We start from the raw sequence: 27,764 nt of genomic DNA, 5'->3' as shown, positions 1-27,764 counted from the left end.
AGAGTGTAGTGAGAACAGTGGGAGGATGTGTCTGTGTGGTTTTTATGCTGATGTGGAAACGTGTCAATAAAATCAATAACAAAAAAAAAAGGAGCTTTAACAAATTCAGAAAGATCAATCGACTCTTTGATATCGTTATTTTGGCAGCACCGGGAGTCCTCACTGACTAATCTATAACACGCTGAAGTCAGTGTGTCTCTGTCAGAGTGAAAGAATGAGCATCTCTCTCTTTTCATTTCAGTTTATTCGCCCATGAAAAGGGTTAAATTGCGGTTTACCTCCCTAAAGTGCCGGAGCATGATCCTCGTTTGCATGTGAAACCATGATCCGATTTATCATTAATAGAAGAGGTCATGTGGAGACTTGCTGCCGGCGCTGTTTGGTGTCGCATTGTCATGTAAATATATGGTATTGACATAAACTACTGAGTCTGGCTGCTGCGCTCAGGACTCCACAGATACTGGAGCCATGAATCTGTGTTTACCTGCTCAGGTGGAAAGCAGCAGGTGAAATCTGCTGTTTGATTAACAATAAATATAATGATGTTTAAATATCAATCAGTATTGATTTGTGCATTTGAGAAGTTTTAAAATACTGCAAAAAAAAATGTAAAAAAGTTTGGTTAAAAAAGTCACATTTTTATTTATTAATTCAACTGTTCATTTTATCTCTTTAAATTATGATCTAGATGTTTCAAAACCTTCTGTTCACTTTTTACAGGTATGAAACGCTAAATCCATTTTATTTTGATTTTCTTTGTTTTGTTTTTTTTGTTTAAAAACGTTTCAGAATTTGCCTCAAAACTCAATTTAACGACGCTGCTGATCCAAGTCTTTCTTTGTTCCTCAGGCCAAACCTTGTGCTCATATAGAGTGAATTAAAATCTCCTTTTTATCTGAGTATTATCAGTGTGTCTTCTGTTTCCTGTCCGTGTCATTGACCAAACACGTAACGTCCTCGCTGGCTGAGAGCAAACAGGAAGCATATGTAAATATATCTGTCCTATACTGGGATGATATATTTCTGATAAAGAGACAGCTTGAGAAGTGTCCACAGAAGCCTGAAGAATAAAGAGAGCATTCATTAAGGAACCTTCACAGTCTCATTATCGCAGCTCAAGTTGGAACAAGTCGAGCGCCTCGTGGCTCGAGCAGCTCAGAGATGGAGACAGACGTGTGGCCACGACACAAGCTGAAGAGACGTGCTGCAGCTTTCCTCTGAGAACGTCACGCGTGTTCTGTGTTTTATGTAACAACGAGCTTCTTGTGTCTGTTAAAGCTTTTGGTTTTGACATTTTGTTGGAAATAAAAAAGAGGATTTACCCAAAATGATTGATGCTTCACAAAATCTGTTCCCCTTCACCTGTGGTCGACCCGGCGTCTCCGCAGGTGAACTCTAATTCAGAGCAAGGCGTTGCATCACAGCTCAGTCCAGCTCCACGTGTTGATCAGTCTGTGAAAAGAAGGAGACCTGGCGTTAGACAACATGGAAGTTCAGTGTGTAGAGTGTGAACCTGCAGGACCAGATCCTGACGAACTTGACTGAGACCATGACTGAACAGAAAACCGACACCGACACAGCAGCTGTGAGTTCGGTTGTCATGACGCCACGCTCTGCTTTTTGCTAGGGCTGCACGATACGCAAAACAAAAACAAAATCATATTGCGATTATTTTGACAGATATTGCGATTATGACTTCAGTTTAAATTGTTTTTGCATTTTCATTTTCACAGAAAAAATATATTAAAAGGATGATGGTGGGATCTTTGTTGGCTCTTGTACCAAACAAACACGTTCCTTTACGTCTGGAGAATATGATTTGTAGGCAGAGGGGTCTGTAGCACCAGATTGCTAATGGTGCTAACGATGCACAACAATATTGTGTCACATTTCACCTTTATCAAACAAACTCCTGTGATTTGGATATTGCACTTGGCCATATTGTGGTTTCGATTAATTGAGCGGCTCGACTTTTTGCTTAGTAAATAAACATGAGAAACACTGTTGGTGAGTTCAACGTGTTTTTATTTAGTTCTGCAACAAGTTATGTGTATGAAAATAAATCTAAATAGTAAAAAAAAAAAAAAAACAGTAATCAATACAAAAATATCAGCTTTTCCATCCATTCAGCATTCATCATCTTCACTCCACCAAAGCACAAGCCAACAAGAGCACACTGAAAAGCAAAGGGGATCGTATTTACAGCGAGGAGACAGCGAGTCTCATCATAGCACATTGTAACACATCTCAGAGCTCATCTGCAAATCCCTCTTGAAATAGTTCTCCTCCCCGGGACAGGCGTAGGGATAGTCTGAGGGGTTGTAGTACGGAGTGAACTCGGGGGCAGAGTAGCTCTCCTGCTGCCCCGGCCAACAGTGGGGCAGGCAGTAACAGTCCTGGAGGGTGCAGTGTTGGTAGTGGTAGTGCTCTGAGGGGAAGCCGTGGTAGCTGGACTCCATCCTGGTGGGCGAGTCGTAGCAGGAGGAGGAGGAGGAGGAGAAAGAGTCCTGCGGCGAGTAGCTGTTGTGATCCACGGGGCTGCAGAGCTTCAGCAACTCTGGCGAGGAGCAGGGAGCCTGGGAGAGAAGAAGAAGAAGAAGAAGAGGAAGAAGAGGAAGAAGAAGAAGACATGGAGGATTAATTTTTTTGGTGTCATGTGATGGACATCAAACTGACACTACAGGCTCAGCAGGGACGCCTGTGAGTGGTGTTTTTGTTTCAGCTTTCAATGTGAATTCTGCTTTTATTAAATAACAACGCTCCTCCACTGAAGTGTGTACGACTAAACTGACTTTATTTAAACTTATGCAGCTTTTCTGTTGCCTGTTATTCTCCTTTAATCACAAACAAATCAAACTTTAGCCGGGCTGCTCTAAATGTACCTGTAGGCCACATAAATATACAATAATCACATTACATGTCGAGTTCAAGACGTGACAAGTCTCTGCTGAGGACAAACTGCTCTGCCAAACCTCCACTCCAAAACCACATACTGTGACACTGCCTGAGACATTATTCAGTATTCTAAGATCGCGATTTAAGGCGTTTACAAAAGCTCTTAAACCACTCTCTTATTCTGCATAATCCTGTTTATCAAACTGACAATTACTTTATTAATATGAAGAGTGTAAAGAATTGTAGATTGACCAGCAGCCGGATGAACAACACGAGTCTCTGCACGAGGACAGAGGTGAAATCGTGTTTGTTTATAATTAAGAAAATGCAATTTCTTAAAAACACCGTTTTTTTTTTAATGGAGTTTGGTGAGTGTCAGAAACCTACCATCCCATTCCCATAGTAATCCGCATCTGAGGAGAGACCGTGGCACCAGGGCAGCGGGAAGGCAGGAGGGGGAGGCAGGGAGGTGTTGTAGCCGCCGCCGCCGCCGATGTTGTTGTTGCTGCTGCTGTTACTGTAGCAGTTGCCGGGCAACATCACGTCCCCAAACTGCTGCTGGATGTCGTTAAACGTGTCCCCCTGCATCTGGGTGGTGTTGCACGCGCTATTAGTGGCAGGGACCGGGTACGGGGCGGTGCGCAGCTGGAGGGCTCGCGCACCACAGCTGCTGCTCGCGTCCGCTGGTGTGATGGTGGTGATGGTGGTGGCGGTGGTGGCGGCGGGAGGAGGGTCCACATAGCGAGGTGACGGGACGAAGTCTGAAAATGAGATGATAAATATTCAATAAGTAAATACACAGGTGAAATGACATCATAGGCTGCAGGTTAATTAGATTCCCCCCCAGACCCCCCTCCCCCTGACATATATATGAACCTCTCCTATATTTAAAGCAGTGTTAAAGTTAAAGAGGACCCGCTCTGGATTTACGTTGAATTTCAAATTAAAAGTTTATATATGTTCTTTTTTTTTTCTTTCTTTTTTTCTTTTTTCTTTTTTGGCCAAATCAATCTGCAGGAGCGCAGTGGACACGGTGCAGCCTCCGCGTGGGAACAGACCTCAGGATATTTAAATAGGCCTATAAGTTCAGAGAGTGATGTCATAACACCATCAGCCAACACATTTAACTGTAGCCTCGTTTATAAGTAGGGACCCTGCACTTTTGGATTGGAGCTGTCAATAGTTGACTAGGATTGCTTTTCCATGTTAGTAACGGGTCATGACTGAGGCTGCACGTGGGCTTTTCACCTTGCTTCGTTGATTTTAATCCAACTTCTTCATCTGCTTCAGTTTAGTGAGTTGGATTTGTAGTTATGTAGTTATGTAGTTATGGTTCAGGCTGGATTTTTAAGTCTGGATCTCTGCAGGAACATTTAGAGCTGCAGGTGTCTGTGATTTCTGTCAGATTCAGGTCAGGCTGGATTCACTTGCTGCTGTAGCTTCCCTGGATTTATTTAACACTGGACTTGGATGTTGTTGCTGGTTAAACTTACTTGGCAAAGTGGACGCGCAAAGATCCTGAAGCTCCAGACAAGCCTGGGATATCTGGAGGAGGAGGAGGAGGAGGAGGGATTAGATATTTTTATCAGAACATTTGACTTTGATAGTAACTTTTCCTTCATTTTCTGTTTTTTTTTCCTTCTTGCAAATATGTGTGTGTGTGTGTGTGTGTGTACTTGTGTGCACTTGTGTGTACTTGTGTGAATGCGCGTGATCGTGGCTTCGTTAAAACACGTTATTTGCTACTGGGAGGACAGTCAATCATTTACAGGGGCAGTTTACTGCTTTGCACAGTGAGTGTGTGTTTTTCTTTCTTCTGCTTTGTCTGACAGTGAAACAACAGAGTGACAGTCAGGATGTCATGGAGAGGGGGGGGGGGGCAGGTTTTTACCGTTTTGAGTTTTTTACTGTTGGCCTCGCGGGCTCTGTGCCTCTGCAGCAGCTCTTTGACAGTGGTCTTCACGCGGACGCCCTGGTACACTCTCGGCTTGTCTGTGTGAAAGAGAACATGTTTACTAAACACCGCCCACCTCAGCAGACAATAACAGACAATGACTCCTCTCCTCTCCACCCCACCGCTCAGCCCCTCCTCCACGTGCAGCCACTCCACAGTCTTTTCTTCCCTCACACTCAAAACATAAAAATCAAATGTCATCCATCTTGTTTTTTGTTTTTTGTTTCATTTTAATCGCAGTTTCTCCCTGAAATGATTCTGTCGTCACATTTCATCCTAATCAAGTGCTGAATGTGATTTTTTTTCAGGTGGAAAACGTCAGTGACAAACACACAACATGTTATAATAAACAATAAATGAGTGATTCTGTGTATTATTATTTGTGGTGCTTCAGTTTCGAAAAGTTTTGTCGGAGAAATCTGTGCGTAAAAGCGCATTTTTCACGCTCAAGCTCTGGGTGTTTTCGACCGCTTCTCCCGACCCCAGAGCCCCCCAGTCCCCCCGGCCAGGGCTCGGTCTGTTTCCTATTCCGCCGTCACTGCCCTCCTGTGTGTGCTCCGAGCTACCGAGACGCCCTCCGTCCGAGACCAGGAACAAAGGAAATCGACACAAAATGCGCCACCGTAAGTGAGTATTTTTGATCATAAACGCAGATGTGGTAGATTGAATGTTTGGCTGCTGGAACCGGGTCGATTTGGAGGGTGAAATACGCGAGGGATCGTGTGTTAAAGCTGGATAAAGGGCGCTCGGGGCGACCGCGTAAAAGGCACAAACAAAGAGCAGGAACGAGTCCGCGAAGCGATCCGTGACTAAAGACTAAAACTTCTCTTAATAAACGCTTCGAAGCGGCTGATCTGAGGCACACAGATATATTATATGAGTCGATTTCAAAGTAAAGTTTGTGTCGGTGAAGAGACTCCGCAGCTCTCCGTGAAAACAGGCAGATGTTTACGCATCTGAGCGCCATGTTCCTGCCTGCTGTCGTTCAGGAAAAGTTGGATTAGTCGAGCTTCAGTTTGATCCGATTCTTGTTTTCTGGAGGAAATTTTCACCGGCGCATTGTTTATAATTCAAACCCACTCCTCTGCGCTCTCTGCTACTTTATTAAAAAAAAACCCATGCCCCCTCTTTCGGTATGAAACAGTGAAATGTTGTGGCACTTTTACAGGGAATTCGGGCTTATTTTTCCTATAGGTGAAGCTTGATTAAGGGACGCGCAGAGAACGCCTCGTATAGGTGCGCGTAATTTAGACCCAAAGGCGTAATGTAAAGCACCAGGAGTGGCGATCCGCCTGGAAAAATGCGATTTGATAAGAGACGAAGCCTCGACTGCGAAACCTCATCTGATAAATATTCATACAGCTAAATGCTACTTCATGATTTGTCTTAAATGTGGCAAATAGTGGGCCAAAATCACACGGCAGACACATCCCACTCTAACGCGGTTACTCACAACGTCCTGTTACGCAAAGAGCAACCCGGTGTAGATACGGCAGAAATGTCAGATCCACAGTAATTATCTTTATAAAAATGTCTTTGACAATGATCGTGTACATGTCCTGACGTGTGTTAATACAAGTGATCACAAAAATGAAACATATCATGAATCTGTAAAAGTCGCTAAAGCTGAGCAGGAGAGTTTGAATGGAGAAAAGGCAACTCCTGATCCACCCAGCAACAGGGAGACAGGTGGCATTAAACTACACATTTACCACCTCAAGTTTAATTTCACTCTTTCTCTTTTTATAAATCACATAAAACTGTAATGAAATCCACATTTAAAGGAAAAAAAGCTGCTGATATTACACGTGACTCTGCTGTGTTCTCAGTTTTGACACTAAACTTTCCATTTTTCTCTTTTCTCTTTTCTGTCTAACAGGAAAAAAAGCTGCAAAATGATTTCCAGATGAAAATCCGACTTGAAACTCACCAGACATGATGACAAAGATGAAGAGAGGATCTCTGGAGAAGACCTGAGGGACTCCACAACGTCCTTTTCTGCCTCAGCAAAATGGCCAAGAACGAAATTTGTGCAAAAGTCTAAAAAAATCTCAACACAAAAGTCTTACAGCAGGGTCAGAGCATACAATAATATTGTAATATAGCTGTGAACATATTAGTTTGAGATTTTCTCCCTCCATGCCTACTATTTAAAACCCCTAGAACTCAATGATTTGACAATGATTTGATTGCGCGTTACTTTCAATTTGAATATTCAGAGGCAACGGAGTTATATCGATTTTTCAATAAAAATCACTACGCATGGACATTGTATAAGCTCCACTTTAATGTAATATATTAGTATTTTATACTTTGACCAAAAAGAAACCATACTTTTATTAATTTTATCCTCCATTTACAATATCAGGGCATCACACCCCCTCATTAAGCACTACAGCACTGGGTGCCTCATATACGCAACTTTAACGCCGTAATTCGGCTCCTATCTGCGGCCACACGTTCACTGAGGTCCCCCTTCATGCCAGCAATACTTTGAAACATATTTTTAAGCTTTTTTTCAGAGAAAAACATAAAATTGAGAGAGAAGTGGGCGTGGCAAAGGACAGCAGCCATCTTTGGCACTGCAGGCCTTCTGCAGGCTCCAGTGCTGAGCACTCACCTGCTGCAGGCTGCAGGGGGATGACTGCTGCTCCCGCTCCTCCGAACAAAACGTTTCACACACTTTTAATTCATAAAAAGCAAAATTTCATCCACAATAATGAAGATTTTCCCAGTGAAAATCAACAGTTTAATAACATGCGTATTAACATTTAAAAACAGCACCAAGTCTCCTGCATCTAAACTGTTTCACAGCTGATTTAAACTGAAATATATTTGTTTTAATCACTTATAAAAGGCTGTTTTAAGAACTGTCTGTGCATCACACAGCAGCAACACGTTCACATCAGCCTGTAAATGCTGCCATTCACTTTCAGTACGTTTTAAAATGTGGGAAAAACATTAGAAGTGATTCGTTTATTCGAAATTGCAGCAAATCACAAACAATTTGATTCATTTTTAAATGTTTCATATTAATCCAGCTGTGAACATCTGGGGCAATTAGGTCTCTGCAGCTGGTTAAATGTTTTTCATTAAATCTTAGTGTTATTATCTTTGTTGTTATGACTTTTCTAATTATATGATGTCTGTTATTAGTTACAGCAGCAGCAGAGTTACTGTCCACGCTCCATAGAGAAGACGTGACATGATCAGCAGCAGCTGCAGGTTTGTTTGGTCTCTGGTTAAATGTTACTCATTAGATCTTAGTGTTATTAATGTTGTTGTTAGCATGACTTTTCTTATTATATCAACGCTATTATTAGTTACAGCAGCAGTAGCAGATTTACTGTCCTCGGTCCGTGAAGAAAACATTAGCTGCAGGTTTCTTTGGTCTCTGGTTAAATGTTTATCATTAAATCTTAAGTTATTAATGTCGTTTTCATGACTTTTCTTAACCACTATAATGAATTACAGCAGCAGTGGCAGAGCCACAGTTTCCACTCCATCATTTAGATCAACATCAGCTGCGGGTTTGTTTCATGTTGTAACTTTAAAACTCCTGTTCTCATCTCAAACACTTCTCACTAAGTCCCTCTTGTCTCTGCCTCTCTCACTGCAACACTTCTTCATCCCTGCTCTCTGCTGCAGCCTCCTCCTCCTGCTGCAGCAGCGGTGCAGTGGCTCCACCTAGTGGTCAAACACCAGAACGTCCTCTCCCTCCGCCTCAAGTTTAACTGCTCTATAGTAAAGCCTTCCTCCATGTCTACAACTTTTATTGCTGCAACAAACATAAAATCCCTTTTGTATTAAATTCTATATATATATACACACTCACACACACACACAGTGTAAAGATGGTTGAATCAGTATTTGGCTGTACTTTGACTGCAGCTGATTTCAAGCTAAAAAGAAAATAGAAAACATGGCGCTCGCTGACAATTACAATTGTACAAATGTTGAACATGATGAAAGTGTTTTAAATAATAAAGTTGAACAGATCTGATCCATGTTTTTGTCAGTTGTTTGTTTGATAAAGTTTGATGAATAAGAAGGAATTTATCTTAAAGTATTTTGGGTTTACACTTTAACCCCCATTTTTTTCCATCTATATTAATACACTGTTAGACACTGTAGAGTAGCTGTAAACATATTCATAAGTGTTTATTAATGTTTTTGTCTATTAACTGAAGTAATCATAGTTAATGAATGTCTGATAATATATAGTTTTGATAATATGTAATCATGTGTTCTGTAGTTTCAAATACATTTGTATAATTAATACATTAAGTGCCACACCCTGTAAATTCACTCACTATGTAAACATATCATTTAAATTTAATTACATGGTTTATTACACACAATAAAATCATTGTAAGCAATATTAATAAGTGCATCTTATTTTGATATTCATATATATTAACCCAGAATAAAGCAAGTGTAAGTGATTCAGTAACATTTTTAATGGTAATAAAGACAAATAAGGAAGTGATAGATTTATGTATTTATGTATAATGAACATTCATTAAACAGTTTTAAGAGTTTTAAGTTGTGTAACAGTGTGACTTGTTATTAAATGTTTACAGTGCTGTTTGAGTGCTAAAGAGTGGGGGGGTTAAAGTAAAGTGTCAGAGGATCCAGGCCCCTCCCAACAGAATTTAATTCTATCCACAACAGCTCTTTGTTTTTTTTTTTTAATTTTTCCACATGAATGATGTCCACTCACAGACTCTGTACTAAAGTATATCTGACGAGCTCCTTTAAAAAAGAACCAATAATCTTCTTGGATGTGGATCCTGGTGTTAAATCAGTGACTCGTTTGGTGTGAAACTCGACATCTGAACTATTTATCCGTTATTTCAACCGTGTCTCTTGACGTCTCTGCTCAGGCTGGGGTCCTGTGCGTTGGCCTGTAGCTGCTGGTTTATTGGTTATATGGACAGTAAATATCAGCGTCACACTAATCTGAGATCCTACCTGTATTTTCACCTAAACACAAACATGTTAACATATTTATACTGTACATTTTACTGAATTATCATTTCATCTTTTCAGATTACCCCACACCCCACTGGTAACTGCAGAAGTGCTCACTGTGGTTCAAGAACCATGTAAGTTCATGGTCACATGGTTTTACAACAAACACTAATCCTCATATCTTACACCATGAACGAGACCGTCCTATTTTATTAACTTGACTACGTCACTAAATGTTGTTGTTGTTTATTTTCAGTTTGAGGGTTAGAGAGTTTAGAGTTATTTCTCACCCTTTTTCATATAAATTATACAAAAAGACTTTTTTTTTTGTTTTGTTTTTTTGTTTCTTAGAAATAAGCAGGGACTTCCATCTCATCAGGCTGTAATATCGACACACTGATACTCCGGAAACGCACTGAACACGTATCAACAAACACCTCTCTCGTGCTCGTTGGGTTCCTGGTTTAAGTGTCTGTGAAACCTCCAGGTGAGCCAGTCATCCGTCAGTAGGCCCTCCTGATCTCGTAGGGCGACCAGGAGTTCACCCCGTCCTCTTTTACCCAGGAGCCTTGAGCCTCGCCGGTGGGCGGGAGGCTGCCGTGGCCGTCGGCCTCCTCCGTCACCATCTTGGACACCAGGTCGCTGGCGGAGCTGCTCATGTAGGGAGGACAGGGGAAGGAGGAGGAGGGGACGGGGTAGGAGCTGCTGGTGGTTAAAGGGTGGTAGTGGGTGTCCTCCAGGGGGTGCAGCGTGTAGGGCTGGCTGCTGGACACGGAGCCCATGGAGGAGCCTCGGCTGGTGGACCGGTACTGGGAGGGGCTACCCGGGGGCTCTGGGCTGGGCATGGAGGGCGGGACGCTGACGGGGGCCAGGCTGTCCGCACAGAGAGCGTCCACCTGGGATACTGGCTCTGGAACCGACTGTTCCCACGAGTCTCTCTGAGGCAGGAAAAGAGAGGAGAGGATGAATCATTCATTCATCAGTTTCCTCTCTGACATCAGACAACACGACTTCTATTGTACTGATGAACCTACAGAGAATTTCCATGTGAATGCTCAGCTCCCCTCAGCTTTACATAGCTTTACAGGCAGTTTGTTAATCTGCAGCTTTACTGTCACACTTTTCAAACCCTGCTTCACAGTGTGCTGATAGACCGTCAGCACAGCAAGCTCTGACTGTAACTTAAACACCTGGATCCACATGTGTCAAACACCACCTCTACATAAGAGTCTAGTTCCTGTAAGGAGCCAAACGAACAGAAGCATCATCGTGTCCGTCCAGGTTTTTACATCCTGTCAGCTCAAACTCACAGAGGTCACATTTTACTTTCACTTTCCGCACACACACACACACAACACACACACCTCAACTCTGTCTCTGTCAGTGTGGACACACACATACACATAACAGAGCTACTGCTTGGTGAGTACAGCAGCTTTGATGCTTCTGTTGTCAAAGTACAACATAGTACATCTACCAATAAAACCTGACATTTAAAACTGACGTGGTGTATAATGAGCTGCTCTGTCACCATCTCATAAATATAAAAATTATATAAGAACACACTAAAGAACCAAGAAATGTGAAGCAGAACATCACTAACAGCTGTTTTAACAGTAAAAAGAGCTGAGCTGCAGCAGCAGATTTGCATTTGAGAAGTAAACTATCTGAACTCCACTGTTTTTCTGTTTTTCCCAGCATGCAGTAGGTTTTAAAAGTCAGGATTACAGGTCTATCTTTTAACAATAGTCAGGTTCACATATGAACATTAAAACAGGTTTTCTTCCTGTTCATAGAAGAGATCCCTTTATCAGTGGGAGTGATGGGAGTCTTCTGTGCAAAATGTATTCAGGAGTTTATCTTTAGTCTGAGTTAGATGGATGAAGTGGATATCTTCCACCGTTACAGCGTTTTCAGTCTAAACTTCCCCCTGTTTTTCCCTGGCCATTATTTCCTGGTTAAGCTACAGAGGAGGGACATGGACGCAAAGGACTGTGGAAGATGATCATTTCATTTGTCTGAAGTTTGAATCAGGACTGGAGTAGGTATGGGAAGAGATTTCCTAATGTCCAGTATGGACAGGAGGAATGTTTCAGTTTTAATATGGGAACATGACTATTGTCAGAGGAGACAGAGACAGAGGAGGAACCAGTGGACTTCTAACAGAGATGGTCACATTTATATTTATTCCTGGACAAATGGACAATTTATAGTCTCTTGTCCAACTTTATTTGAATGTCTCTGTGCTAATTTTACTTTAATCCAAAATACTCATGTAACCTGCAGTTCCTCTTATTTCCTGTAGGGTTCTCACTTTGCACACACACTCCTCACTTGCTAAACCAATGACGTGGTAAATGAAAAAACTTTGCTGAATCCCTGCCAGTCATGACCATGACCGTCCTTTCTCTCTTCATTTCTGTATGTCATAAACAAACACAAATCCTGATCCCCAATCCTACCAGAAACAGATGTGAGGACTCTCCACTGAAGGGGGGCAGCAGGGATGAGAGGGCCGACGAGGGCAGGAAGGACCCTCCAGAGCTGGAGAAGGTGGCAGCGCTGCGGTAATCCCCAAAGGCCTCTGGGTAGTAGCTGTCAATGAGGGAAGAGTAGCTGGTCATTGAGGAGGGATCGCAGCCCAGAGGTTTACCGCCCAGAGTGGAGGAGTAGACGTCGGGGGAAAACTGCTTGGTGGACGGACAGAAGTCTGAGTCGGAGATGAAGGGACGCCTCATGCCGTAGTAGCTGGGCAGCATGTGAGACCCTGCGGAGAACAATATAAATCAGATCCTCATCTTCCCCACAGCAGCGGTGGATGACAGTGATTATTGGCAGCCTGCTCTGTCTAACCACAGTGTTTACACCTCTCAGATTCTTGAGAGGTGCAGACAGCAGAGTCAAAATGCTGACTGGGGTCCTCCAAGTATTAAGTATAGTAATAATGATAGTGCTGATGGAGACTGTGTTGACAGAATTATGTTGCAGGCAGTGAGGAGTGAATGATGGAGATCTTTGATGTCTGCAGTTCTCACCTGGCATCTGGACAAATGAAGGTGGAGTGGTCGATCCTCCCTGTGGCACAGAAATGAGACTTTTAGTGAGCCGTGCAAACCGGGTGGTATTTTAGTTATGTGTGAAAGTGTAGATCATCAGAGGAATGGAGTGAAAGTGCTTATTTCTTTCTTACATGTAAGAATAATAATGAATAATAATGGAATTTCCCCCAATAACACCTTTTTACTTAAATTGAAAATAAACAAATAACAAATAAACATAAAATTTCAGCAAAAAAACCTCACTAAAAATACTTTAAAAAAGGACAAATACATATTTTAAAGTGACAAACTTCTTCTGACTAACATTTCAGAATATATAATAACTGCTGACATGGACTTCTTGTTTGTTACACATTTAAGAGACTCAAAGTAACGTTCAAGATCAAAGAGAAACAACTTAAATGAGGGAATTGATTTAAGAAATTTCGCCTTAAGAGTATGAATATTTCCTAGTAAAATTAGAAGGTTAACAATATTGCATAAATTGCCCAATAACACTTTTATTTCATGTTAAATTTAATTTCATAGTGTCACTTTCCATATAATCCTGCAGCCCCTGCGTCTCTCAGGCTAGCAAGTTCAACAGCTGCTAGCAGGTTTAGCTAGTTAGCTCCCGTTAGCTACAGCGACGACGTTATTCTGAATCACCCAGCTAGAGCCAAGGTCGTTATTAGGCGGGACGGTGGTCCGGACCCGGACCCGGACCCGGACCCGGATGCCGCCCTATCCGAAACCGGAGCTACAACCTAGAAATTACTGAGAATTATTTATTTCTGACGGAGTTTCTATTTTAACCGTCGTAGCTTTTCTAACCGTTGCAGCGCTTCACTGGTCACGTGATGCTACTCAGCCAATCATAGCGATTTGAGTCGGTGAGAGAAATTAGTGTTGAAAGCTTAAGTTTTTATTTAATTTTTGTAAAATTAAGCTACTTATTTTAAAATGCACGTTTTTAAATGTATTACAGCCGTTATTTTCCTTAAAATTAAAAAAATATATTCTTCTTCTTCTTATTATTATTATTAATAATTTAGAATCCTTCCCATTACATGTGGTGGTGTGAAATAAAAATGTCTTACAAGAAATTATTTTGAAAGTATGAATGATGAAAAAACATTTAGTTGATTTTTAAAAATCATTTAAATTATTCTGCAAATCATTGTTCATTTATAGCTATATTTTACACAATATATCCACATAGATGTTTATTTAATAATTTGTCATTTATTTAAAAATGAACACTTTGGGGCTCCTTCATTAAATGAAAATGAAATAGCAGTTATACCTACACTTCCTCTGCATATTACATGTACATGTGGCTACAAAATATGAATACAACACACATAATTACACATACTGTAGATAAGTAAATTCCCATGTGATTCCTTCCTATTTTCAAATAACGAAATTATGTAAAATTTAATTCAGAATTAACTATGTCTAGATTTTTATACATTATACATTCAGATATCTCTGGGACATACACATAAACAATCGGACTGTCCTTGTGGTGTCCTTCAGGTCACCTCCATTCACAAATAAATAACAGTTTTTTCCTGATTTGTTTAATTCAAATCATCACCAGTGGACTATTGCTATTATTGCCATAAACATAAAATGCAAGAAAGAAAATCTTTGAGTACTCTCCCTACTGAAATCACTGCTCCTATTTCGCTCACTTTTCTTCTGACCAATTTTGTAAAATTAAATTTAACATGACAAATAGGGATATACAGAGATGTATAGACGACAGAGGACAATGTGGGCAATCCACACAACAAGCAATGGAAAAACAAGAAATCAGCAGCTACAAGAGGCGAGAGTACAGGCCCAGGAATAAGCACAAGAGTAAATAATACAGAGTAAATAATAGTAGAACGTGCAGCTCTTACTTCCTACTCTCTGTGGCCATATATTACAGTCAAAGGACAACACATCTACCTCACACAGCAATATCACAATATAGTTTCTTCAGATTACAATGCAGTGGTCCCCAACCTGAGGCTCGACACCCACACAGGGTCACGATTCATGTGAGGGGTCGAGTGATGATAAACAGGATAAAGAGCAGTGAAAGAAATATTTTTGCTGCACTAAATTGCGCTCGGTGAAAAGACATGTTGCTTCATTCAAAAGGTCACAACCCAAAACATTTGAGAACTAAATCATAATACAATTATCCAAAGTTTAAAAAAAACAAAAAACAGTGAGGAATAGATCAGACATAAAGTTAATCATTATCTCTGGTGGTTATTCCTGCTCGGAGAACGTGTTACGTGTCATTAGTCATTTAATCACTTGTTACTCTTATACTTCCCTGTAAGTGAGTCGGCACGTTTGATCAAGGGTGTTTTTTTATTTCATCTCTAAATGTTTATTCATCACACTCGATGAACAACTGTTTTTCTCCTAAGGCCCAGACTTGTAACGCTGGTACACCGATATCCGTTTAATAAATATTATGAATTCTTAAAACATATATAAATCATAATATTATTAGCAATTTGAATCTCTCTCTAGGCTCTTGAAAATAAATGATCAAATTCACATTTAATGATTCACTAACGCTGGACTCTTACAATCCAGAAGAGACTGAGGAACTGTGCTATAATACATATTTTTGTCTTATTTTATCGTTTTCTTTTCCCACTCTATCAGTGTGTTCCAGCTGAAATATTTAAACCTACAACTTCCTAATTTATTCCCCCGAAAATTCATTTTTTGTTGTTGGAAAAATCTAGTTCTATGGATACTTTACACCTGCAGGGAATGATCCATCCTGTTTGCCGATTCATCTCTCTCACATTATCTTGAATAGAGAATAGATTTGATGTTTCATTAAGATGCGTGCGTTCTTATTTTGACCAACGACACAAATAATTTGAGTTTCAGTCTGTTTCTGTTCTAAAAGCAGCGTCGGAGAGGAGCAGAGTGCAGGGACACACAGACAAGGTTTGACAGGCTTGTTTGCATATTGCTAGCATGAAAGAGTTGATATTAAGCCAGTGTTGGCTGGGAGGCAAACAAATTTTGAGGGCAGAATTTGAATGTGATTTGCCAGTGCCAAGACTTCCTCATGTGGCCCAGGTATGGCTCAGTGCATCTCTGAAGGCTGTGTATGGAAATCAGCTCACTCAAGCTCAGGCTGTCGCACAGAGTGAGTGTGTGTGTTTGTGGTGGAGGAGAGGTGGGGGGTTGGGGGGGTTTGGGGGGTGAGGATAATGATGGAGTTATTTAGCTTATTTCACAGAAAAAAAAAAACTCTTCCTTCCTATGCAAAACACTCTTTTATTCCTCATATTCCCACTACCTGTTACATGATATTTTAAAAAGAGTCGCATCTGTTTCATCCTTTACTAAGTGAACATCCACACGCATATTTTATAATATTCCCACAGACCAGACTTCTCGCTCTACTGCTTCAGCTGCACTTCCTCTAAACTCATTCATATTCAACATGTTCTTAATTTTTCAGGATTTTGTTTTTTTTTTTTAAATAATTTCTATTTTTTTGTATCAGTTCCATTAATTGTTATTTTATCTGAGCACATGAATCATTACAGCTCTTGTTGCTCATCATCATTAACATTCACCCAGAGATGCGTCACAAACCGCAAAAAAATAAACAAAAAAAATTCCCCCGACTCGAGCTTTCTACATCACACACCTTCAGTTCTCACGGTGCCAGATCATTTATGTAACAGCAGCATGTTTGGGCAGTCCACCTTAAACAGAAACGTTCCCAGTGAAGAGAAGCCGATGAAGTGAAATAATGCAGGATCTTTATATTGTCACTCTGACTTTCTCCGTGTCCCGACACGAAGAGACTCACTCTGTGGTCAGAGTTTGCTCTTCTCTCTCAATGGCCCTTTATTCTCAGTGATAAAAGAGAAGCATCAGCTAACATAAAGAGGTGGACGGCTTTAGTTATTGTGCGTCTTTGTCCATCATTAGGGCTTAAAGCACCATTTATAAACATACATGTAAACAGTGCGTGCAAAAGGTGCTGAGACGCAGGACAGACACAGACGGGTGACGAACTACAGTTTAAACCTGAGTAAATGAGTGGAGAAACATAATGAGTGCAGATGCTTCCACACAGGTTCACTGCATGGTACAATTAAGCAGCTGATATCCCATCATGCTCTGCTGCATGTTTTAAAATGCTGAGCAGGAAGAGTTGAGTCTGATTTTATACGGAGATGTGAAGAGGAAAAGATCTGAGGGACCGTGAAAGAGGGTTGATCGGATGGCTGAGGCCGATCAACTGGCTGGTGTTTCCATGGGAACGGTGACTAAAGTGACATCTGCATTTAGATCTGTGGGGGAGAGACGTCCGTAAACATGGCCGGACATTGTGTGATGCTCGTGCATTAGCGAGATACGTAAAGAGAAACAGGAGAGCAGCTGCTCCTCAGGTGACTGAGATTATCAATGCAGCACGAGATCAGACTGTCAGACACAACAGTCCATCCACAGTCACATACAGAGGGATATTACAGCAGGGCGGATGGTCTGCAGCGATGTGGAGACAGGTGATGTGGTCAGATGAGAGGAAGAGAAAGATGCTCATCCTCCAGTAGAGTCCAGACACTTGCACCTGAAGCAGCGACATCTTACTAAGACAGTTTTAATTAGTCACCTGTCTATTCCTGCATTTACAGCTCAGCGCGGTGGAAGGACGGCCTTTCAAATACAGTATGTGTCGGTTAGACTTCATATAGATGTGGAACTACTTTATCATAAAAACTACTTTCCAGAACAACTAAGACTGTAGCAGCACAGCCACTCTGTGTATTGAATTGATCAAGGTTGTTTTTTATTGCTTATCAATTCAATTTGAATTTGTTAAAAAGGAATAATGTGTTTGTGTTTTTTTCTTTTCAAAATTATACAGTGTCACTTTAATGCTGCATTTTGTTCACTTTATTTTGAAAATATCTGATGTAGGGCAGTTGGGAATGAAAATAGCATTCAACAGTATAGATGCAAATTGGAATCAACTGTAAAATATTGATGGAGTTTGAAGTCTGTATTTTTTATCACTTCAACAGTTAGCGATGTCGTTGTTCCTATTTTCCAGAGTAAAGCAGAGACTAGCTGCTGCTGTTGTTGTCTCACCTGTGGACTCACTGACCCCTGACAGAGACACTTGTTTCCTCTCCAGCCTCCTGCTGCTGCTCCTGCATGCATCACACACTCTTTGCATGTGTTTCAAGATGAAACACAGCGACAATATTCTGCTGCTGCACCGTTCAGTGAAATGCACAACAGTTGCTCACTCAACAGTGACGCAAGTTCTGGTTCTGCTCACAAAAAGAAGCAGATTTAAAAAAGGATAAAGTTTTGCATTTTTCCAATTATTTTTCATCGTCAACAAATCCCATGAAAAGACTAAAATCCAATAATAACGCCCCACTGGCCTCTAGTGAAACAGGTGAGATATAAAAGCTTTCATTTGCTAAAAGCTACTTCCATTTAGTCATGAATATGTAATGTTGTGCAGTCGAAATATTTAAGATCTGAAAGGAAATTTTTCGACGTCACAGAGGAATAAGCTCAGTCACACACCGGTTCGACTGGTTTCCCTCTTTTTGTGGGTTTTGATGATACAAGTCTGTAGAATAAGATCAGCCTTGTCCTTAATGTCAGGGAATGAAGCTACAAGACACATCTGGACCTAAACTTCATCCATTAGCACGACTGCTTGTCCTCTGAGGGTCGCAGGAGGGCTGGAACAAGCCCTGCTGACAGCGGGGGAGGGCGCTCCCTGGACAGGTCGCCAGTTTCTCATAGAGACAAACAACCATTCACACTTACGGGAAAGTTAGAGTCGTCAATTAATCTAATCTGCACGTCTTTGGACTGTGGGAGGAAACCAGAGTACCCAGAGGAAACACGGGCTACATCCACACTAAAACGATTTAGGTTCAAAACTCATCTCGTTTGCTGCGAGTTTCCAGAAGAAAAACAAGAACAGACTTTTGGAATCACTGCTGTACGCGTTTTAATTTGAAAACCTCAGGGTTGTGTTTTATTCTGGAAGGGCAAAAACAGAGACCTTAAGAGACGATGACGTAAACGCCAACAGTCGCCCTGATTGGGTCTCATCCGCCTCGGCTTCCAGTGGTGGGAGCAACATGAATGTTAAAATACAAGTGTGGTCTTTGCCGTTTCCTCGTTTGTGGTACTTTTGACAATCTACTTCCTGTTTACACCGGCTCACATGTGCCCAGTGTACGTTGAATTTATTTCCAAAGATCAGTCACAACATTAAAACCAGTCACCTGTTTTAATGTAAAAGCTGATCGCTGTGAAAACAAAACCAGGAATTAACAAGTTACTGTGGTTTTCTTGTCGTCTTGTATCTCACAGGATCTCGTGGTTGTGATCTCTCTGTTACACGTAAAGTCCTGAGCTGGAATCATCATGACAAGCGTTGCATGAGAGGAGGGGAGGTTTTGTTGCATCTGATGGTATTTTCTCTTTGTCTTCCTCCCGAGTCGTTAGCTTATCTACAGAGTGGACATGCCGATGCTGAACAGAAACCAAACAATGAACCTGTTCTGTAAAAAGCCTTTTGACTGGCAGCATGTGGAAAATGAAAAGCCAGTCTTGCTTGTGCACGCAGACGTCTAAAGTTTGATTTCTCTGACTGTGTGTATGTGTGTGTGTGTGTTAGAGTGTGTGTTGATGTGCGTTTCTCAGACAACAATAGGAGGTTTGTCTGCGGCCTGTACACAGCGGAGGACAATGTCAGCTGGCAGGTGTGTGTGGATTAAACTTTGCATAGGCAGCCTCCTACACATGCCCCCTTTCTCTGTCTCTCTGTGCTGCCTGTCCACCTCAACCCTCCCACCACGCCCCCGCCTCCAACCTCGGGGCAGTTTTTGGGAGATTATGACCGTCGCCATTGCGAGCATTGTGTCAGTGCTCTTTTGTGAGGTCGACATGGGACTTGGCGCTTTGTGTTTCTCTCCACACACGCCGTGCTCAGCTATTTACAGATTGGCTTTGCGAGCACTCGAGGGGAGCGGAGACAGAGGTGGGGTGGGGTGGGGTGGGGTGGGGTGGGGGTACAGGTGGTCAATGGATCAACCATGGATCGTTACTCCACAAAACAAGCCAGAGTGTAAACAAGGAGGGGAGATTTGTAAAAGCCGACCTCTTAATTGTGCTCCCAACAGAATGTCAACTGTGGTCGTGCTGTTTGGTTTGGGAGAAAAATGAAGTGGGAAGAGACGAGACGGGACAAAAGCAGAGCGGCTTAGACACTCACACTGTATCTGGTCCCGGTGGTCTGCCTGGACCTCTTCTCCGCCAGCAGGTCTTTGACCGTGTGCTTGACTCGGACGCCTTGGTACACTCTCTTCGAATATTCTGGACACAACGGAGAAAAACAAAAAAAACAAAAACACATTTGAAGAACATTCGACACAGTTTGACTGTAACACAACTTCATACAAATTTTCATCCATCCCCACAAATGTGTGTTCATTTGAATGTTTCACAGTTTTATGCATATACGTGAATGAGTCTTTGGGATTGGTGTGTAAATGTCATGGAAATTGCCTTTGGTTTGGTCGATGCAAATGGACAGCTAAAAAGACGCAATTTACTCCAAACACCCGCTCACACAGGCCGGAGGGTTAATTAAGCACTTAAATTAAGATAACAAACACCGCATGCATTAATAATGATAATAATAATAATGATGATAATAATAATAATAATAATAATAGCATAATTTATGTTGGTTGTCACAAATCTGAAAGGTGTGCTGGTGTGATTTGGGGACATTCCTGGGAAGCAGAAGCATAAACTCAATGAAAATGCAAACTTTATTATGCAAACGGATATTGCATGCAAAAAACTTTATGTAAAAGATCTCAGCTTTTTGAATGGATCTTTTAGATAAGCCCCCAACTTTGCTCGGCCAGTGAGATTCTTGAAAATATGAGATGTAAAAAAAAAAAACTAAACTCAAAAAGACTCTATCATCCAGTACGGTATTATTCCATGTTCAAATATACATTATGCATGATATTAATTAGCTTACAAGTGCTTGATATTTAAAGCAATAGAGTAACTGTATTTAGAATATGTTTTATGACATATTACTTTGTCCTATATGTTTTTTGCAGCACAGACACTAAACTGACCTGGTTCTTATAGGAAATCAACATCAGCAAAGAAAACTCTTGATTCAACAGGCACAGAAACCTTCTAATTATTGACTAAATATAAATTAAGTTGTCACTCAAAAAAAAAAAAAAAAAGTTTCTACAAATTTTTCTCATGCAATTATTAATATAATTAAAAAAAATCAGATGTTCAACAGGTTAAAAAAAAAATGATTCTTGCAGTAAACTCTCTCAAACGTTACAAAGACAGCTGTTAGTATATAAATAAATGTGTCTCACCTGTGTCCATGATGCTGTTGAGCAGTCTGATGCACACACACACTCATGCACACACACTCATACACACACAGGCCTCTCTGTTGTCCCTCTGCTGTATTTGCCTACAGTAGTTAAATCCCAGTGTGCAGCACCATACTGAGTGGAGTGGCGTGCCACGGTGGGAGCTTTAACCAGGCTGTCAGGAGGGCAGGGACACATGGAACATGCCACCTCACACTGCAGTCATGAGGAGGCAGCTTTTCAAAATGACCTTTATCTATTTGTTTAAATGCAAATGTTTGGTAGGGACGTTTTTTAGACTATTTGCATCTGCAGTCAAGATTAGGGGGTTAGGAAGCATCAGGAGCGTGGAAGAGAGACTGGGAAGCAGCGTGCCACTCCTCCACGAGCCCCCGCTCAGCACCCAAATTTTAAAAAGGATGTATTGTTTCCACATTTTTGATTTGTAGCTGCAGGAGTTTTCTCTCTGCTGGTTTTGTGTTTTTTGTTTTCTCTCTGGAGTAAATAAAACCTGCAGCTCAGAAATAACCAGAGCATCTTCTCGTGACTGCGAGCCGAGGGTTTGCATCCCAGGTCCGACAGTTGAGAAACGACTCTGAAGCCTCCTGCCAAAATGATATTAAAACAAAAAAAAAAAAAAAAAAAGAGAGACAGACATTTTTTGCATAAAAAAACCATTATTGTGTAATTCTGTACTCGAACGGATATGCTGAAATTTGTATAAAACACTGTGAGCAAACTAAAAACAAATGAATCATCTCGACCTTGGGTTGGAAGGAGACGGGAGAAAAGCTGGAGGCGCACTCGGCTCAGCTAAACAGTTTGTGTCTGGAGCTAAAACAAAGCTCTTCCAATGTTTCCTGGCTGAACCGCGGTGTTTAGTCTTCTCACCGAGACCCTGGAGTAGAAAACGTGAACGGCATCAACGAACATTTACATGAGTTTCCCCATTCTGTGTGATGCCGGCATGATAAAGACTGAACCCGGTCGCACCGGGCCGCGCTCGAGTTCATAGAGACACCGACACCAGTGAGATAAACGAAACATTAGAGTGGCACAGTTTATGCCTGCGTGGATTTGCATGCAGTTTGGTGTGACACTTTTAAACAGAGCTTCTGACACACTGATCATCCAATATGTTTAATGTTGCTCTGACTCACAGGTGGTGGTCGCCGTTATTCACCTGGCGCAGGTAAACTGATGCAGTGAACGTGAACAAGGTAAACAGCGACCTGCTGCACAACAGAACCACCAAGCTCAGGAGCACATTCAGCTTCCTATCACTGTGACACGCTGATACAAATACACACACTGTATAAAACGTTTCAGAGCATTTGAGGCTAAAATTGCAAAATAAATCTGTTTTCTTCTGGCCCAGTTAACGCCCGGTTCCACGGCCCGAATCTGGCCCGAATCTGGCCCGTACACAGCATGATTGTCACATCTGGACCAATTCTTTTCTTTCGGCTGTCCGTCAATACCTCAGGATAACAGCTGGAATCTGCCCAGATGTGGAAGTATATGGGCCGAGGACCCGGGAGTATGTTGGGCCAGAAGTTTTATTTTGCTAATGAGCAAGTTTTTAATGAAGCAAGGTTATTAATGTATCTGTACTGCGGGGTTTCCCCACACACAATCTTTATGTAGGAGGGCGAGCCCAGGTGTATTTGCCAATTCAAATTTGACATTTTACTTTTCTAACGTTTTTTAATCTGTCAGAACGACGCCATCTGCGATCCATGAACTATTCTCTACTCGCTCCCCTGAACCTCTGCGTTCTGCTCTCTCTGAGAGAAAGAGGGAGACACGTGGTATTACATTAGAAGACGAGGACGCCGTGGATAGTGAACGGACAAGTCATCTCTCAATTCCAGGCGGTGGTCGGTGAGTAGTGAGACAGCTGAGTGAGGGGCGGCAGGTCCCACTCAGCAATATGTCACAGAGGAATATTAAATAAATGCAAATGTTGTTTTAAGGTTCACGTGAGCTGTGTATAAATCTGGAGTCACAGATCAGTTCAGATCCCAGTGCTCCACCCGCTGACTGAGCTACAACACCAACAGCTTCTTTTCCACGTCATCTGCTCGTTCAGCGTCAAGCCAGGATATTTATTGTGATCAGCGGATTGGACAAAAATCAAAAACAGCTGAAGTTAGTCTAAAATGTTCCATGTTTGTCTTGGTGGGAAAACAAACTGCATTTTATGACTAAAGCATGAAAGTTTCAGCATAAAATCTACACAGGCCGAGGTTTTATTTCAGACATGGAGGCAATTTGTATCTGACCTCTGGTGACCTCGAGACGTCCGTGAATTCAGCATTGGATTTTTCCAGTTTTTGCCGCATTACTCTCCATTATAATCATGTATATCTTTGCCTAAATTGCATTATTGTTTAATTGATTTGCTGCTCTGGCTATGTGACGTTATTTTGCTTGGAGCACCAAGACTGCAAAAGGTAGGTGTTAAGGTAGCTATAGCTTGCATGTTATATGGGATTACATGACTAGCTAGCACATTAGCGGACAGAGGCTAGCATGCTAGTTTGGTCTGAACCACACTCATTACTCCAGGAGGCTCCGCCCTGTCCCAGAGGTCACATCTGAACCGTCTGGTTTGTAGAAGCATTGGAGAAAGTTTCAAGCTTTAGTCATAAAACAATATCTTCCATATACAAGTTTATCTGCTGCTCTAAACCTACGTCACCTGTGTTTAATAAGAACAATCATCGACTTCAACTCCTGAGATAGAAGCTTTAATCTGAAGCTAAATCATTAATATAAATGGAAAACAAAACATCTCCCTCAGTGTGATCCTAGACTCTGGGGGGCCTATTGAAGAACCCCACCCCACCCCCACCCCCACCCCCACCCCACATGCAGATTATCAAAAACCCTCCAGTTGTATATTCATTAACCTGAACACACACGGCAACAGGTGCTTGATAAAGAGACTGAATGGTCTAATATAACGTCCCAGAATTATACAACCTACAGAAAGAAGTAGTTCAAACGCCCTTCCAGGAATCAGGAAAACCAACAAATGTAAACCCTCCTTCGTTCTTGTGTGTGTAATTGAAGTGACTGCGTGAACATATATGATCAATACGTGCTCTGGCTTTTCTAAATGCATTTTGCTCATCCTCTTGCAAACCTGTCTGCTCCGAGGGGTTTATAAATCTGCACATTAAAAGTGAGGAGCGCAGTTTATATACGGGCTAATAAGAATTAAAACCCTGTCACTGAGAGGGATCAAGATTTAAGGACAGATTTAATAACAGTCTGGTGCCACTGTCAGACTGAAACAATTCATGACACATTGAAAAATCTCAGTGACTTCAAAACTAAAAAATAAAATACATATAAAATATTATTGTAATTTACGTCAGCTTTCATTTCAGATTCTATCTTCCTCTTTTACACGAGTTATTTCCTTCAAAAATATCCGATGAGTTGATGAACCCAAAAGAAAAAAGAAAAAACAAATCTGAAAAGTTCTTAACCCTCTTTTGTGAAACTGAGTCTGTTAATTTATTTTCAAAAAACCTTCAGAGATTGTGAGTTTGTAATTTATCAATAAGCAATTAAAGTTTAATAAAACTGTTAAACTTTGCCTTTTCTCTTCTTAAATCTTAAAGTTTTTCTCTGTTGTTCTTAAATGGTCTTAAATTATCTCGTTAAGTCTTTTGTGTTTGAGCAAATTGCGACTCGAGGGTCTTTTATTCCTTTGACATTAGAGCCAGAGTTCAGCACTTTGACTAAAAATGAAAGAGGAAAAGTTTATGAATAATAAAAGAAATCGTGTCGAGCATATATTTTTAAAGCCTTGACCTCTAATTATGCAAGATTAAATCTCTTATCTCAGTGTTTGTTTGTTTGTTTGTTTACGTTACGCATTTGATATCACTCCCTCGGCTGACGAGACGCTCCTCCTGTTGATACCTTTGGTCTTTTGTGTCAACAACATCAGGCACATCTTCAGAAACATCATGTTTCAGCCTTATATCTGCAAATGATTTCTCTCTCTCTCTCTTTTATTGTTGCAGCCATGTGTCAGTGCAGCATGTTGGAGGACGTGCAGGCAGTTGGACTGAGTTAAAGGGGGAACTCCAACAACATTACACATCAAAGTTTGTTTACAGGAGTACGAGGAATAAGTGGCATGGTGCCTTTTGTGTCTTTGTTGAGAAAAGCGCCTCAAGTCGTATCGATTGAGTCACTGTCAATTACAAGTTTGCAAATGAAAACAATCAGGGCCTGTGGAGTTTCCCCAGACCTCTGCAGCCACGTCTCTGCTGAAGACTTGTGGCTCCGGGCTACAGAAGCCACCACAAGCAGAACACACCCGGGTCCCTGCCAGGACCGTCACCCGCCCAGGCGGTAATGTAGACACCAGGCACCGACAAGGGAGGAAGATGTGTAGAATAAAAAAAAGAAAATAGGAGTGTATAGGAGCTCAGTGTGCTACTGCAGCTACAGAACAGCTTTTCATTAAACTAAATAACTTCCCAATACGGCCACACAACACAGGCTGCATCTGCTCATTTATTTTACCTACTCCAAGGTCTCGGCTGGTGACTAAAGGTCCGGGGGCAAACCAATCGAAATCCGACATGCTACATCTTTAGTGTCTTTTAAAACCTTCTTTTATCGAGAGGCTTTTATGAAAGTTTGATATGTTGTTGTTTTTATTTTCCCATGATACAGACAATCTATATTTACATGTAACTTCTGTTTTGTGATGCGTTTGTTTTTCTCTTGTTTGTAACTCTGTTGAGAAATGTGCAGCATAAACAGAGTTTATTATTATAATTATTATATATTCTATATACTCCTTAAGACCTAGAGTTTTTAAACACTTGACGAGCCTCACTGTGGAGCTGCATAAGGCACAGTGCTGCTCTGAGCTAAATGCTAACATCAGCATGTTAACATGTTGACAATGACCATGTTAACATGCTGATGCAGACAGGCTCGAATGTTTACTGTAAGGTCACTATCTTAGTTGAGTGTGTTAGCCACCTAACATTTGCTAATTATGCCAAATGCTCATTAGCATATCTTTGCTAATTAGCACAAACACATTAGGCTGATGGGATGTCATTAGGTTTGCAGACACAGTAGCAGACCTCTGTCTGCAGTTTGAAAGCAGTATGTTTGTTGTGGTTGTTTTAGCTAAAAGCAGCTAAGTTAGCTGCTAACAGTGGCCTGCAGGGCTCTGAATGATGTTCATTGTTTCACCTGATTTGTCTCAACTGCATTAACTGTTGTTCATTACATTACTATTAAACTGTTTTAATTGTTTTTCTTCTCTTTGATTTGTTGATTTTATTGATTTTATTTTCTTCTGTCTTTGTCAAGCACTTTGTGATGTAGTTTTTGAAAAGTGCTGTATAAATAAAGATTATTATTATTAAATTTTATTGACTCTATACACATCTAGTTAGTGTTGATTTGTCAGCAACATTTCTTTATTTTAACATCCTGACTAAAGTGCTGAAACAATTAGTCAATAATCAGTTTGTTAGACATAAGATCAATCAACAATATTTAGGTTGCCAACCATTCTCTCGTTAGTTTCTTGGGTTAATATTGTAACTCTAAGATCTTTGGGTTTTGAACTGTTGGTCAGATTTAAACAGTCATTCCTAAAATTCACGAGAGGAAGTTAAATAATCACAAATGAAAATGAGTTCTGGTTTCAGCCTCAGACATGTAGAAACACAGAGGGACAGATCAGTAGTTAATAGGCCCCTGGGCACAGACATGTGAAAGGGCCCCTCCTACTGGGTGGCGTTAGTCATTTTGAGTCTGTTTCAGCAGCTTTTTGCAGGTTAACTGTAACTGTCAAGTCCAGCTGCCGATTGAAAACTGAACCTTTGATTTTGCCCATGTTGCGGATTAAGAGGCTGTTTAAACCTCTGACACGAGATCCACAGATTTTACACAACACAACAGAAAATATCATAATAAAATATGTGATGCAGGTTATACTGTCTGAGCGCAGAGATACTCCTCTGTCAACTTCTTTTACTGCTATAACATCAATGCAGCAGAGTCCCCTGACCCCCTGAGGCCCCGGGGCCCATTCATTAATCCATCCATGGAAGTACAGAGATGACGTCCATGAATCCAGGTTACAGTTCATATTATGATCTAAATGACAATACAAGCAGATGAAGAGTTACCAAACTCCACGTGAAGCCACGAGATCCGACTGAAAGCTCTGGAATAAGATTAGTAAATGGATTATTTTCCAGATCCTCTGACAACTTAATTTTAAACCATGTTATCTTGCGATGTACATTACATTATTCTAATGTCATGTTATTTAAAACATACTTTATATCTGGAGCTATGTGTTTGCTATTTTTTTATCAGCTATTATTTATATTTCTGTGAAGTTTGATCTCCACAGTTAAAACATCCCAAATTTGATTGATCATTATTATTATTATTAAT

General features: G+C 41.1%; 2 protein-coding genes and 1 long non-coding RNA gene across 3 annotated transcripts; 1 reads left to right on the top strand and 2 right to left on the bottom strand.

Annotated features, from left to right (window-relative positions):
• Positions 1–2,040: 2,040 nt before the first annotated feature.
• colca2 (colorectal cancer associated 2) lies at positions 2,041–5,050 on the bottom strand. Its single transcript, XM_022768087.1, has 5 exons — positions 4,972–5,050; positions 4,787–4,887; positions 4,389–4,440; positions 3,283–3,656; positions 2,041–2,576 (listed from the first exon to the last, which is right to left on the bottom strand). The coding sequence occupies exons 1-5, from the start codon at positions 5,048–5,050 to the stop codon at positions 2,226–2,228; spliced, it is 957 nt and encodes a 318-aa protein (XP_022623808.1). The 3' UTR covers positions 2,041–2,225.
• A 340-nt stretch (positions 5,051–5,390) lies between these two features.
• Positions 5,391–8,979, top strand: LOC111238526. Its single transcript, XR_002665817.1, has 4 exons — positions 5,391–5,476; positions 6,729–6,924; positions 8,006–8,074; positions 8,498–8,979. It is a non-coding gene; the product is annotated as an uncharacterized LOC111238526 (long non-coding RNA).
• Positions 8,980–9,101: 122 nt separating this feature from the next.
• cunh11orf53 (chromosome unknown C11orf53 homolog) lies at positions 9,102–21,427 on the bottom strand. Its single transcript, XM_022768090.1, has 5 exons — positions 21,306–21,427; positions 20,162–20,262; positions 12,859–12,898; positions 12,286–12,590; positions 9,102–10,761 (listed from the first exon to the last, which is right to left on the bottom strand). Exons 1-5 carry the CDS (start codon positions 21,313–21,315, stop codon positions 10,327–10,329), a joined length of 891 nt encoding a protein of 296 aa, XP_022623811.1. The 5' UTR covers positions 21,316–21,427; the 3' UTR covers positions 9,102–10,326.
• Between the last annotated feature and the right edge of the window lie 6,337 nt (positions 21,428–27,764).

The sequence above is a fragment of the Seriola dumerili genome, unplaced genomic scaffold (genome assembly GCF_002260705.1).
Source record: "Seriola dumerili isolate Sdu_G_001 unplaced genomic scaffold, Sdu_1.0 BDQW01001414.1, whole genome shotgun sequence".
Lineage (NCBI taxonomy): Eukaryota > Metazoa > Chordata > Actinopteri > Carangiformes > Carangidae > Seriola > Seriola dumerili.
Note: the sequence above shows the minus strand (reverse complement) of the source record. Positions and strands in the feature narration are given on the sequence as shown.